Source organism: Xenopus tropicalis, chromosome 1, assembly GCF_000004195.4.
Source record: "Xenopus tropicalis strain Nigerian chromosome 1, UCB_Xtro_10.0, whole genome shotgun sequence".
NCBI classification, from domain to species: domain Eukaryota; kingdom Metazoa; phylum Chordata; class Amphibia; order Anura; family Pipidae; genus Xenopus; species Xenopus tropicalis.
In genome coordinates, this window is record NC_030677.2 from 217,115,932 (window position 1) to 217,131,241 (window position 15,310).

The 15,310-nt window shown below is 50.3% G+C and overlaps 1 protein-coding gene across 2 annotated transcripts in view; it reads right to left on the reverse strand.

Moving 5' to 3' along the window:
* The window catches only part of ca9 (carbonic anhydrase IX), a 42,367-nt gene extending 27,549 nt beyond the window's left edge, over nucleotides 1-14,818 (reverse strand). Inside the window, exons 1-2 of one of the 2 annotated variants that reach the window (XM_031895059.1) lie at nucleotides 14,593-14,799; nucleotides 14,186-14,534 (exon numbers count right to left, since the gene is read on the reverse strand). In XM_031895059.1, coding sequence (XP_031750919.1) covers nucleotides 14,186-14,300 — 115 coding nt within the window. In that variant the 5' untranslated portion in view covers nucleotides 14,301-14,534; nucleotides 14,593-14,799. Of the gene's footprint in view, nucleotides 1-14,185 lie in introns of both variants that reach the window. The other variant, XM_031895058.1, reaches the window with a different exon arrangement.
* Between the last annotated feature and the right edge of the window lie 492 nt (nucleotides 14,819-15,310).

The window sequence follows — 15,310 nt, forward strand, 5'->3', positions numbered from 1 at the left end:
GGGTTGGGTTTGGGTAAGAGTGGGGTTTGGGTTAGAGTGGGGTTTGGGTTAGAGTGGGGTTTGGGTTGGGGTGGGGTTTGGGTAAGAGTGGGGTTTTGGGTTAGAGTGGGGTTTGGGTTAGAGTGGGGTTAGGGTTGGGGTGGGGTTTGGGTAAGAGTGGGGTTTGGGTTAGAGTGGGGTTTGGGTTAGAGTGGGGTTTGGGTTGGGGTGGGTTTGGGTAAGAGTGGGGTTTGGGTTAGAGTGGGGTTTGGGTTAGAGTGGGGTTTGGGTTGGGGTGGGGTGGGGTTTGGGTTAGAGTGGGGTTTGGGTTAGAGTGGGGTTTGGGTTGGGGTGGGTTTGGGTTAGAGTGGGGTTTGGGTTAGAGTGGGGTTTGGGTTAGAGTGGGGTTTGGGTTAGAGTGGGGTTTGGGTTGGGGTGGGGTTTTGGTTAGAGTGGGGTTTGGGTTAGAGTGGGGTTTGGGTTGGGGTGGGTTTGGGTTAGAGTGGGGTTTGGGTTAGAGTGGGGTTTGGGTTGGGGTGGGTTTGGGTTAGAGTGGGGTTTGGGTTGGGGTGGGTTTGGGTAAGAGTGGGGTTTGGGTTAGAGTGGGGTTTGGGTTAGAGTGGGGTTTGGGTTAGAGTGGGGTTTGGGTTGGGGTGGGTTTGGGTTAGAGTGGGGTTTGGGTTAGAGTGGGGTTTGGGTTAGAGTGGGGTTTGGGTTAGAGTGGGGTTTGGGTTGGGGTGGGGTTTGGGTTGGGGTGGGGTTTGGGTTGGGGTGGGGTTTGGGTTAGAGTGGGGTTTGGGTTAGAGTGGGGTTTGGGTTAGAGTGGGGTTTGGGTTAGAGTGGGGTTTGGGTTAGAGTGGAGTTAGGGTTGGGATGGGTTTGGGTTAGATTCGGCTTAGGGTTGGGGTGGGTTTGGGTAAGAGTGGGGTTTGGGTTAGAGTGGGGTTTGGGTTAGAGTGGGGTTTGGGTTAAAGTGGGGTTTGGGTTGGGGTGGGTTTGGGTTAGAGTGGGGTTTGGGTTAGAGTGGGGTTTGGGTTGGGGTGGGTTTGGGTTAGAGTGGGGTTTGGGTTAGAGTGGGGTTAGGGTTGGGGTGGGTTTGGGTTAGAGTGGGGTTAGGGTTGGGGTGGGTTTGGGTTAGAGTGGGGTTTGGGTTAGAGTGTGGTTTGGGTTGGGGTGGGGTTTGGGTTAGAGTGGGGTTTGGGTTAGAGTGGGGTTTGGGTTGGGGTGGGTTTGGGTTAGAGTGGGGTTAGGGTTGGGGTGGGTTTGGGTTAGAGTGGGGTTAGGGTTGGGGTGGGTTAGAGTGGGGTTTGGGTTGGGGTGGGTTTGGGTTAGAGTGGGGTTAGGGTTGGGGTGGGTTTGGGTTAGAGTGGGGTTTGGGTTGGGGTGGGTTCGGGTTAGAGTGGGGTTTGGGTTGCGGTGGGTTCGGGTTAGAGTGGGGTTTGGGTTAGAGTGGGGTTTGGGTTAGAGTGGGGTTGGGTTGGGGTGGGTTTGGGTTAGTAGAGTGGGGTTAGGGTTGGGGTGGGTTTGGGTTAGAGTGGAGTTTGGGTTGGGGTGGGTTTGGGTTAGAGTGGGGTTTGGGTTGGGGTGGGTTTGGGTTAGAGTGGGGTTTGGGTTGGGGTGGGTTTGGGTTAGAGTGGGGTTAGGGTTGGTGTGGGTTTGGGTTAGAGTGGGGTTTGGGTTGGGGTGGGTTTGGGTTAGAGTGGGGTTAGGGTTGGGGTGGGTTTGGGTTAGAGTGGGGTTTGGGTTAGAGTGGGGTTTGGGTTGGGGTGGGTTTGGGTTAGAGTGGGGTTTGGGTTGGGGTGGGTTTGGGTTAGTAGAGTGGGGTTTGGGTTAGAGTGGGGTTTGGGTTGGGGTGGGTTTGGGTTAGAGTGGGGTTAGGGTTGGGGTGGGGTTTGGGTAAGAGTGGGATTTGGGTTAGAGTGGGGTTTGGGTTAGAGTGGAGTTAGGGTTGGGTGGGTTTGGGTAAGAGTGGGGTTTGGGTTAGAGTGGGGTTTGGGTTGGGGTGGGTTTGGGTAAGAGTGGGGTTTGGGTTAGAGTGGGGTTGGGTTGGGGTGGGGTTTGGGTAAGAGTGGGGTTTGGGTTAGAGTGGGGTTTGGGTTGGGGTGGGGTTTGGGTAAGAGTGGGGTTTGGGTTAGAGTGGGGTTTGGGTTAGAGTGGGGTTTGGGTTGGGGTGGGGTTTGGGTAAGAGTGGGGTTTGGGTTAGAGTGGGGTTTGGGTTAGAGTGGGGTTTGGGTTGGGGTGGGGTTTGGGTAAGAGTGGGGTTTGGGTTAGAGTGGGGTTTGGGTTAGAGTGGGGTTTGGGTTGGGGTGGGGTTTGGGTAAGAGTGGGGTTTGGGTTAGAGTGGGGTTTGGGTTAGAGTGGGGTTAGGGTTGGGGTGGGGTTTGGGTAAGAGTGGGGTTTGGGTTAGAGTGGGGTTTGGGTTAGAGTGGGGTTTGGGTTGGGGTGGGTTTGGGTAAGAGTGGGGTTTGGGTTAGAGTGGGGTTTGGGTTAGAGTGGGGTTTGGGTTGGGGTGGGATATGGGTAAGAGTGGGGTTTGGGTTAGAGTGGGGTTTGGGTTGGGGTGGGGTGGGGTTTTGGTTAGAGTGGGGTTTGGGTTAGAGTGGGGTTTGGGTTGGGGTGGGTTTGGGTTAGAGTGGGGTTTGGGTTAGAGTGGGGTTTGGGTTAGAGTGGGGTTTGGGTTAGAGTGGGGTTTGGGTTGGGGTGGGGTTTTGGTTAGAGTGGGGTTTGGGTTAGAGTGGGGTTTGGGTTGGGGTGGGTTTGGGTTAGAGTGGGGTTTGGGTTAGAGTGGGGTTTGGGTTGGGGTGGGTTTGGGTTAGAGTGGGGTTTGGGTTGGGGTGGGTTTGGGTAAGAGTGGGGTTTGGGTTAGAGTGGGGTTTGGGTAAGAGTGGGGTTTGGGTTAGAGTGGGGTTTTGGTTAGAGTGGGGTTTGGGTTAGAGTGGGGTTTGGGTTGGGGTGGGTTTGGGTTAGAGTGGGGTTTGGGTTAGAGTGGGGTTTGGGTTAGAGTGGGGTTTGGGTTAGAGTGGGGTTTGGGTTAGAGCGGGGTTTGGGTTGGGGTGGGGTTTGGGTTGGGGTGGGGTTTGGGTTGGGGTGGGGTTTGGGTTAGAGTGGGGTTTGGGTTAGAGTGGGGTTTGGGTTAGAGTGGGGTTTGGGTTAGAGTGGGGTTTGGGTTAGAGTGGAGTTAGGGTTGGGATGGGTTTGGGTTAGATTCGGCTTAGGGTTGGGGTGGGTTTGGGTAAGAGTGGGGTTTGGGTTAGAGTGGGGTTTGGGTTAGAGTGGGGTTTGGGTTAAGTGGGGTTTGGGTTAGGGTGGGTTTGGGTTAGAGTGGGGTTTGGGTTAGAGTGGGGTTTGGGTTGGGGTGGGTTTGGGTTAGAGTGGGGTTTTGGTTAGAGTGGGGTTAGGGTTGGGGTGGGTTTGGGTTAGAGTGGGGTTAGGGTTGGGGTGGGTTTGGGTTAGAGTGGGGTTTGGGTTAGAGTGGGGTTTGGGTTGGGGTGGGGTTTGGGTTAGAGTGGGGTTTGGGTTAGAGTGGGGTTTGGGTTGGGGTGGGTTTGGGTTAGAGTGGGGTTAGGGTTGGGGTGGGTTTGGGTTAGAGTGGGGTTAGGGTTGGGGTGGGTTAGAGTGGGGTTTGGGTTGGGGTGGGTTTGGGTTAGAGTGGGGTTAGGGTTGGGGTGGGTTTGGGTTAGAGTGGGGTTTGGGTTGGGGTGGGTTCGGGTTAGAGTGGGGTTTGGGTTGGGGTGGGTTCGGGTTAGAGTGGGGTTTGGGTTAGAGTGGGGTTTGGGTTAGAGTGGGGTTTGGGTTAGAGTGGGGTTTGGGTTGGGGTGGGTTTGGGTTAGTAGAGTGGGGTTAGGGTTGGGGTGGGTTTGGGTTAGAGTGGGGTTTGGGTTAGAGTGGGGTTTGGGTTAGAGTGGGGTTTGGGTTGGGGTGGGTTTGGGTTAGTAGAGTGGGGTTAGGGTTGGGGTGGGTTTGGGTTAGAGTGGAGTTTGGGTTGGGGTGGGTTTGGGTTAGAGTGGAGTTTGGGTTGGGGTGGGTTTTGGGTTAGAGTGGGGTTTGGGTTGGGGTGGGTTTGGGTTAGAGTGGGGTTAGGGTTGGGGTGGGTTTGGGTTAGAGTGGGGTTTGGGTTGGGGTGGGTTTGGGTTAGAGTGGGGTTAGGGTTGGGTGGGTTTGGGTTAGAGTGGGGTTGGGTTAGAGTGGGGTTTGGGTTGGGGTGGGTTTGGGTTAGAGTGGGGTTTGGGTTGGGGTGGGTTTGGGTTAGTAGAGTGGGGTTAGGGTTGGGGTGGGTTTGGGTTAGAGTGGGGTTTGGGTTAGAGTGGGGTTTGGGTTAGAGTGGGGTTTGGGTTGGGGTGGGTTTGGGTTAGTAGAGTGGGGTTAGGGTTGGGGTGGGTTTGGGTTAGAGTGGAGTTGGGTTGGGGTGGGTTTGGGTTAGAGTGGGGTTTGGGTTGGGGTGGGTTTGGGTTAGAGTGGGGTTTGGGTTGGGGTGGGTTTGGGTTAGAGTGGGGTTAGGGTTGGGGTGGGTTTGGGTTAGAGTGGGGTTTGGGTTGGGGTGGGTTTGGGTTAGAGTGGGGTTAGGGTTGGGGTGGGTTTGGGTTAGAGTGGGGTTTGGGTTAGAGTGGGGTTTGGGTTGGGGTGGGTTTGGGTTAGAGTGGGGTTTGGGTTGGGGTGGGTTTGGGTTAGTAGAGTGGGGTTAGGGTTGGGGTGGGTTTGGGTTAGAGTGGGGTTTGGGTTAGAGTGGGATTGTGTGGGACTTACATTTAGCAAATTCAGACATTTAACAATAAAAACCCCAGACTCACCGAGATGCCCTTTCCCCACAGACGAGAGGAACACGGGTCCCTCAGACAAAGCAACAGCTTGCAGGCTCCGCCCTCTAGAAAGGTCTCTCCCCTGGCCCCTCCCAGTACAGAGTTAATTTACGCACTAATTGTTGTGAGTGGAGCTGCCCATACACTGAAAGATCCCCAATGTGATCACTTTGCAGTAGGTGATATGGAACTGATCCAACTGTTTGTCCCTCAGCCAAACAATCAAATCCCATTGGCCGAATCAAATTAAATCGCAGCCTCAGGGAGTCGCGCTCTTCTTGCCCTGTTGGAATCTTCTGTTGCCTGTTTCTGTTCCAGATAATTTTGAGCCAGATGTGTGTTGGGCAGATGTGTGTTGGGCAGATGTGTGTTGGGCAGATGTGTGTTGGGCAGATGTGGTTTGGGCAGATGTGGGTTGGGCAGATGTGTGTTGGGCAGATGTGTGTTGGGCAGATGTGTGTTGGGCAGATGTGGTTTGGGCAGATGTGGGTTGGGCAGATGTGGGTTGGGCAGATGTGGGTTGGGCAGATGTGTGTTGGGCAGATGTGGGTTGGGCAGATGTGGGTTGGGCCAGATGTGTGTTGGCAGGTGTGTTGGGCAGATGTGTGTTGGGCAGATGTGGTGCGGGTTGGGCAGATGTGTGTTGGGGCAGATGTGGGTTGTTCAGATGTGGGTTGTTCAGATGTGGGTTGGGCAGATGTGGGTTGGGCAGATGTGTGTTTGGCAGATGTGTGTTGGGCAGATGTGTGTTGGGCAGATGTGGGTTGGGCAGATGTGGGTTGGGCAGATGTGGGTTGGGCAGATGTGGGTTGGGCAGATGTGTGTTGGGCAGATGTGGGTTGGGCAGATGTGTGTTGTGCAGATGTGGGTTGGGCAGATGTGGGTTGTGCAGATGTGGGTTGGGCAGATGTGGGTTGGGCAGATGTGGGTTGGGCAGATGTGGGTTGGGCAGATGTGGGTTGGGCAGATGTGTGTTGGGCAGATGTGGGTTGGGCAGATGTGGGTTGGGCAGATGTGTGTTGGGCAGATGTGCGTTGGGCAGATGTGCGTTGGGCAGATGTGCGTTGGGCAGATGTGGGTTGGGCAGATGTGTGTTGGGCAGATGTGCGTTGGGCAGATGTGCGTTGGGCAGATGTGTGTTGGGCAGATGTGGGTTGGGCAGATGTGGGTTGGGCAGATGTGTGTTGGGCAGATGTGCGTTGGGCAGATGTGTGTTGAGCAGATGTGGGTTTGGCAGATGTGGGTTGTGCAGATGTGTGTTGGGCAGATGTGTGTTGGGCAGATGTGTGTTGAGCAGATGTGTGTTGGGCAGATGTGGGTTGGGCAGATGTGTGTTGGGCAGATGTGTGTTGGGCAGATGTGTGTTGGGCAGATGTGTGTTGAGCAGATGTGTGTTGGGCAGATGTGGGTTGGGCAGATGTGGGTTGGGCAGATGTGTGTTGGGCAGATGTGCGTTGGGCAGATGTGTGTTGAGCTGGCCATACACGTGGCGATCCGACGATGTTTCCTACGACCATCGGTCGCACGAAACATCGTCAGATCCGCCACACACCATTCAGGGCTGAATCGGCAGGTAAGGAGGTAGAAACAATAGGATTTCTACCTCCTTCTGCCGATTCAGCGCTGAAGGGAGAATTTGGTCAGGCGCCTTCTATGGCGCCCGATCAAAATTTTCTAACCTGGCCGATCGGCAAGCCGACCGATTTCAGCAGCTTCCTGCGATATCGGTCGACTCGCTGACATACCATACACGCACCGATTATCGTACGAAACAAGGTTTCGTACGATAATATCGGTGCGTGTATGGCCACCTTTGGGCAGATGTGGGTTGTTCAGATGTGGGTTGTTCAGATGTGGGTTGGGCAGATGTGTGTTGGGCAGATGTGTGTTGGGCAGATGTATGTTGGGCAGATGTGGGTTGGGCAGATGTGGGTTGGGCAGATGTGGATTGGGCAGATGTGGGTTGGGCAGATGTACGTTGGGCCGGCCATCTAGGAGCCCCATACACAGGCCAATAACTGCCCATTTGGTCTTTTGTCAACCTTCATCAGTCCTTGTATGGCCTCCTTAATAATAAATGGGAATAGTTTTAGGTCATTCTCAACCTGCCCCCCCATTCACTTATTCCCCCCCCTCCCCCCATGCACTGGGCTGTGGGGCAATCGGCCTCCATCCTGTGATAAATGGGTGTGGGAATATCACATATTTGCCTCTCCCTGTGTATTTATCTCACTCCGCACCCCATTCATTGATTGGAAACCGTGAGTTAATCAGTAATCTGCCCTTGGAAACCCAACTCTCTATCTGCTCTGTGTGCTAATGGCAAGTTATTAAGGGATAATGTACCCCCTGCTGTAAATGATAAGGATATTAGCAGTCACTGAGGGGTTCTGTGCCCCCCATATAAAGGCACAAGGCTGCAGGCTGAGTTATACAGGGAACTCTGAGTATCACTCATGTATTATAAGGGATAATGTACCCCCTACTGTAAATGATAAGGATATTAGCAGTCACTGAGGGGTTCTGTGCCCCCCATATAAAGGCACAAGGCTGCAGGCTGAGTTATACAGGGAACTCTGAGTATCACTCATGTATTATAAGGGATAATGTACCCCCTACTGTAAATGATAAGGATATTAGCAGTCACTGAGGGGTTCTGTGCCCCCCATATAAAGGCACAAGGCTGCAGGCTGAGTTATACAGGGAACTCTGAGTATCACTCATGTATTATAAGGGATAATGTACCCCCTACTGTAAATGATAAGGATATTAGCAGTCACTGAGGGGTTCTGTGCCCCCCATATAAAGGCACAAGGCTGCAGGCTGAGTTATACAGGGAACTCTGAGTATCACTCATGTATTATAAGGGATAATGTACCCCCTACTGTAAATGATAAGGATATTAGCAGTCACTGAGGGGCTCTGTGCCCCCCATATAAAGGCACAAGGCTGCAGGCTGAGTTATACAGGGAACTCTGAGTATCACTCATGTATTATAAGGGATAATGTACCCCCTACTGTAAATGATAAGGATATTAGCAGTCACTGAGGGGCTCTGTGCCCCCCATATAAAGGCACAAGGCTGCAGGCTGAGTTATACAGGGAACTCTGAGTATCACTCATGTATTATAAGGGATAATGTACCCCCTACTGTAAATGATAAGGATATTAGCAGTCACTGAGGGGTTCTGTGCCCCCCATATAAAGGCACAAGGCTGCAGGCTGAGTTATACAGGGAACTCTGAGTATCACTCATGTATTATAAGGGATAATGTACCCCCTACTGTAAATGATAAGGATATTAGCAGTCACTGAGGGGTTCTGTGCCCCCCATATAAAGGCACAAGGCTGCAGGCTGAGTTATACAGGGAACTCTGAGTATCACTCATGTATTATAAGGGATAATGTACCCCCTACTGTAAATGATAAGGATATTAGCAGTCACTGAGGGGTTCTGTGCCCATATAAAGGCACAAGGCTGCAGGCTGAGTTATACAGGGAACTCTGAGTATCACTCATGTATTATATGGGATACTGTACCCCCTACTGTAAATGATAAGGATATTAGCAGTCACTGAGGGGTTCTGTGCCCCCCATATAAAGGCACAAGGCTGCAGGCTGAGTTATACAGGGAACTCTGAGTATCACTCATGTATTATAAGGGATAATGTACCCCCTACTGTAAATGATAAGGATATTAGCAGTCACTGAGGGGTTCTGTGCCCCCCATATAAAGGCACAAGGCTGCAGGCTGAGTTATACAGGGAACTCTGAGTATCACTCATGTATTATAAGGGATACTGTACCCCCTACTGTAAATGATAAGGATATTAGCAGTCACTGAGGGGTTCTGTGCCCCCCATATAAAGGCACAAGGCTGCAGGCTGAGTTATACAGGGAACTCTGAGTATCACTCATGTATTATAATAAACACGCAAGGTTAACCCTACTTGCACCATGACCTAAAGTTTTATTATTTAGGGGGTGCCGTTCCCCCACCCCGCACCCCAGGAATACTGTATAGTGAGGCCGGGGGGTGCCGGTGATTTATTTCTACATTACAGTATATCCAGCCCTAATATTGATACAGCATTAGCAGGACTAGGGAGGACCCGAGGGAGGTCCATTCCATGTCCCATTGGTCACTGATAATCAGTTTGATAATAAATCAATGTTCTGCTGGATTTGGGACAAGTCTCCGGTACCGGCACTTAGCGATGTGCGCAAGTTCTAGAGATCAGAACCAGGTAGATGTTAAGTCGGTCAGTGATATCCGTCCCTGGACTGAAAGACCCAACATTGGCTGATAATTCATTACAAGAAGAAAAGAAAGGTCCATATTTATAAACAGTCACCCAAGGGCCCATGTGTAGGGTTGTGGCCCTCAGGTACCTGTATATAAAAAAAAGGCCCATAGAGCGACTGCGCCTCAATCTGGGGGTGGAGCTAAAGAGGAGGAGGGCAGTTCCGTGATTGGTGCATTTGCAGATTGTATTGGAGGTTGGGGTGACCACCGCTGGGGGCAGCATGGGACCAAATTGCATCTCTGTAGATACAATGTATAAATATAAAATGGCTTCCAAGCCAGTCTCTTTGATAGGACCCAAGAAATAACCGCCCCCAGCCCCCACTCATGAGAAGAAACATCACATGGAAGGAAAAGAAAGAACTTTATTTCACCGGCCATAAAATGTTTGACCCCATCATGTGACTCTCATTGCACCTGTGAGGGTTGGGCTAGAGCTTGGTATCTAGGGTTGGGGCAATTGGCAAGTTCTAACTATTCTATCCAACACGCCATCACCATTCCATCCCAAACACTGTCACCATTCTATACGGCATATCATCACCATTCCATCCCAAACACTGTCACCATTCTATACGGCATATCATCACCATTCTATCCCAAACACTGTCACCATTCTATACGGCATATCATCACCATTCCATCCCAAACACTGTCACCATTCTATACGGCATATCATCACCATTCTATCCCAAACACTGTCACCATTCTATACGGCATATCATCACCATTCTATCCCAAACACTGTCACCATTCTATACGGCATATCATCACCATTCCATCCCAAACACTGTCACCATTCTATACGGCATATCATCACCATTCCATCCCAAACACTGTCACCATTCTATACGGCATATCATCACCATTCCATCCCAAACACTTTCCTGCATTGGTTAATGAATTATATATACCTAATTTCAGTTGCAATCAAATTGTTAATAGTGTACGTCTGACATAAAGGGGGTTGTCTGTTTTCTTAATCTTTTTTAATCTATCCCAAACACTGTCACTATTCTGTCCCACATTCCATCACCATTTTATCCCACACATCATCACCTCTATACCACACATCATCACCATTCTATCCCAAACACTGTCACCATTCTATTCTACACATCACCACAATACCATCCCAAAGACTGCCACCATTCTATCCTAAATACAGCCACCATTCCATCCCACACATCATTACCATTCTATCCCACACATTATCACCATTCCATCCCACACATCATCACCATTCTATCACACATCATCACCACTCCATCTACTAGACTGTCACTTTTCTATCCCACACATTATCACCATTCCATCCCACACTTCATCACCATTCCATCCCAAAGACTGCCACCATTCTATCTTAAATACAGCCACCATTCCATCCCACACATCATTACCATTCTATCCCACACATTATCACCATTCCATCCCACACATCATCACCATTCTATCACACATCATCACCATTCCATCTACTAGACTGTCACTTTTCTATCCCACACATTATCACCATTCTGTCCCACATATCATCACCATTCCATTCCAAAGACTGCCACCATTCTATCCCACACATCATCACCATTCCATCCCAAATATTGTAATCATTCTTTGCCACACTTCATCACCATTCATCCCAAAGACTGCCACTATTCTATCCCACACTTCATCGCCATTCCATCCCAAAGACTGCCACCATTCTATCCTAAATACTGCCACCATTCCATCCAACACATCATCATGATTCTATCTCACACATGATCACCATTCCATCCCAAAGACTGCCACCATTCTATCCCAAATGCTGCCACCATTCTAGCCCACACATCATCACCATTCCATCCAAAAGACTGCTAACATTCTGTCCCAAATACTGTCCCCATTCCATCCCACACATCATCACCATTCCATCTACAAGACTGTCACTATTCTATCCCACACATTATCACCATTCCATCCTAACCACTGTCATCATTCTGTCCCACATATCATCACTATTTTATCCTAAACACTGTCGCCATTCCATTCCAAAGACTGCCACCATTTTATCCCACACATCATCACCATTCCATTCCAAAGACTGCAACCATACTATCTCAAATACTGCCACCATTCCATCCCACACATCATCAGCATTTTATCCCACACATCATCAGCATTCTATCCCAAACACTCACTATTTTATCCCACATACCATCACCTTTTATCCTAAACACTCTCACCATTCCATCCCACACATTATCACCATTCCATTCCAAACACTCTCACAATTGTATTCCAAACACTGTCACCATTCTTTCCCACACATAATTACCATTCTATCCCACACATCATCACCATTCCATCCCAAACACTGTCACCATTCTATCCCACACATCATCACCATTCCATCCCAAACACTGTCACCATTCTATCCTGGACATTATCACAATTCCATCCCAAACACTGTCACCATTCTATCCTGGACATTATCACAATTCCATCCCAAAGACGGTCACCAATCTATCCTGCACATCATCACCATTCCATCCCAAAGACTGTCACCATTCTATCCCATAGACCTTTGTGTAAGGAAGAAGCACACCAGCATACTAACAAATACATTTAACACATTTATTGCAGAAAGATGTGGCACAAGCTTTCGGGTAATATCCCCTTCTTCAGGTGCACCTATTCCACACATCATCACAATTCCATCTACAAGACTGTAACCATTCTATCCCACACATCTTCACCGTTCTATCCCAAAGACTGTCACTATTCTATCCCACACATAATCACCATTCTATCCCAAACACTGTCACCATTCTTTCCCACACATAATTACCATTCTATCCCACATATCATCACCATTCCATCTAAGGGGCCGAATATGATAATTAAGTACCGATCCATCAAAGTCATTTCGCATGCGTTAATCTGCATATCCCATGCGCAAAAAAATGCATCATCGCAAAACGTTATTTCCCTTGCATTGCGGTAATTAGGGAATAGAAACAATACTATGACCCAGGGACTGGTCCGATTGCCATCTTGGAGTCAGGAAGGAATATTTTCCCCTCTGAGGCAAATTAGAGAGGCTTCAGATGGGGTTTTTTGCCTTCCTCTGGATCAACTAGTAGTTAGGCAGGTTATATACAGGCATTATGGTTGAACTTGATGGACGTATGTCTTTATTCAACCCAACTTACTATGTTACTATGTTACTATGTTACTAGCGCATGATTCACAAACACATAAGAAGCGCTAAATATCGCATTAGTCTGTGTGAATATTAACCCCTACTTGGGGCAGGCGGTAATTATAGAAAAGTACAGTTACTGAGCTTTTGGCAACACAATAAGGACTTTGCAGGGTTATTTATTCAGTCAGTGTTGGCCCCAGAGTGATGCAGCCGCCAGTTTGCAGGGAAATGGGCATTTGCAGAACAGTAATTTTCAGTAAGTAACAGTTATGTGCGGAATATGTCGCGCGCTGTGTAATATATCGCTTGAAAATCTGTCATCGCGAGATAAATAACGCCAAGAACATCGCTTCTTAATTATGACAAATGGCCTTTTGGTGAATCGAGCGTTAACTCGCAAAAAATAAGAAGCGATAACATTTTTAACGCATGCTATAAATAGCGCTCGTTTTATCGACCCTTTGTGAATCGGCCCCTAAGACTGTACATTTGGTCAGAATGTTGTCCAAATGGGATCCAATAATAGGTATATATCCCAAGTACCCAAGTGCCATATACTTGTGTAGAGATGGGCTCCTCTTGGCACTTAGCAACACGTCAGTGGAGAGTGGGACAGGCTCGTAGGGACAGGCTCGTAGGGACAGGCTCGTAGGGACAGGCTCGTAGGGACAGGCTCGTAGGGACAGGCTCGTAGGGACAGGCTCGTAGGGACGCAGTGATCCCCTCCTGGTATTGATCCAAAGCTGCAAAAATGTCACCTCTATCCCAACAAGTCATATAACCCAGTTAATATCCCATCATATTAGCTCATATCTAGTGTAAACACAGCTTCATTGTCACACAAGATAACATTAAAGGGGAACTAAAGCAATATTATTTTCATTGGTGGAATTACTCTGTGATTAAGTTGCCCATTTCTAGGGCCTTGACTTGAGTTCTCACAGTTTCCCTCACTCATATTCACTCTCCATACTGTCTGTCTCATTAAACATTTGTACTAATTCATGGTTCATAATCCAGGGTCTTGGAGCAGTAGAACTAGAGGAATATACTGAGGACTGAAAATCCCAGTCCATTGTTATAAAGAGAAGGTGCCAGTGCATTAGGGGCTGGGGTAAGTGGCAGGCACTGGGGCAGATACTACACAGCAATACACTGAACTATCAGGAGCAGTCATGTAACTACCATGCAGCAAACCCAGTGACTATAAGGGGGACCCCAGGGACAGGGGGTACCCAGATTGCAGAGTCTGTTCTATCGTAGCCCCCAGCCACTTCTCTGCCCACCACAAATGAGAGAGTGAGCTAGAGGGCAGGCATTGGGGATCTAGAGGGCAGGCATTGGGGGGCTAGAGGGCAGGCATTGGGGAGCTAGGGGGCAGGCATTGGGGGGCTAGAGGGCAGGCATTGGGGGGCTAGGGGGCAGGCATTGGGGAGCTAGGGGGCAGGCATTGGGGAGCTAGAGGGCAGGCATTGGGGGGCTAGGGGGCAGGCATTGGGGAGCTAGAGGGCAGGCATTGGGGAGCTAGAGGGCAGGCATTGGGGGCTAGAGGGCAGGCATTGGGGAGCTAGAGGGCAGGCATTGGGGGCTAGAGGGCAGGCATTGGGGGCTAGAGGGCAGGCATTGGGGGGCTAGAGGGCAGGCATTGGGGGGCTAGAGGGCAGGCATTGGGGGGCTAGAGGGCAGGCATTGGGGGGCTAGAGGGCAGGCATTGGGGGGCTAGAGGGCAGGCATTGGGGGACTAGAGGGCAGGCATTGGGGAGCTAAAGGTGTGCACTATGCTCACAAAGATTATGCGGGTGCCATTCGGATATAGTTACTCACTAATCAAGAGATATACAGGAATATGTACTGAATTATTCTGAATGATTATGAAATAGACAGAGATATAAAAGTACAAAGGAATGAATGAAGTGTTACCTGGGGGGTGAGCATCCTCCGGCCTCTCCTCTTCTTCCTCCTCCGTGTTACTGCCTGCACCCACTCCCAGGAGACAGCTCCCCAACTGTATGAGGTACAGCACCCGAAGGTCCATTGCCAGTCAGTGCCCCTGTGGCCCCGGTACCCAACACCCCAAGTTACTGTACCTGTGCCCCGGTACCCAACACCCCAAGTTACTGTACCTGTGCCCCGGTACCCAGCAGCGCCAGGGCTTCTATACAGAGATTCTTCTCTTTCCCTTCTATTAGAATCTGAGTTATTGCTCTCTGCCCTCTCAGCTCCCTAATCTCCTGGGACTTTGTGCTTCACTGCAGTCTCTCCCTATTATCTGTGTGTCTCTCTCCGTCCCTCAGCCTCTCTGGGTCCCAGCAGTCTCTCCCTATTACCTGTGTGTCTCTCTCCGTCCCTCAGCCTCTCTGGGTCCCAGCAGTCTCTCCCTATTACCTGTGTGTCTCTCTCTGTCCCTCAGCCTCTCTGGGTCCCAACAGTCTCTCCCTATTACCTGTGTGTCTCTCTCTGTCCCTCAGCCTCTCTGGGTCCCAGCAGTCTCTCTCTATTACCTGTGTGTCTCTCTCTGTCCCTCAGCCTCTCTGGGTCCCCCCAGCCTCTCCCCCCTTGGTTTCCCCCAGCACGTCCCCCTCCCCTGGCTCTGTGTAATGGGCAGTGTGGGCCGGGCATGGGACAGGCGCAGCTCTGTGTGCAGTGGTCACTGGGTGTGTGTCAGGCTATATATACACCTGTGTGTGTGTGTGAGTGTGAGTGTGAGTGAGTCAGTGTGTGTCTGTACCTCGGGGTGCCTGGGATCCTTTGTGTGAGTTTATCATTCCCTGTGGGTCACTGGCAAGTACTATCTGAGTGTGTGTTTGTATTATTAGCCATGTGTGTGTTTTGTACTAGTGAGTGGGTGTGAGAGTGTGTGTTTGCACTAGTGAGTGGGTGTGAGAGTGTGTGTTTGCACTAGTGAGTGGGTGTGAGAGTGTGTGTTTGCACTAGTGAGTGGGTGTGAGAGTGTGTGTTTGCACTAGTGAGTGGGTGAGAGAGTGTGTGTTTGCACACAGTCAAATGTGGGGAGCAACACAAGCACCATAAAAGTTCATGGAGGAG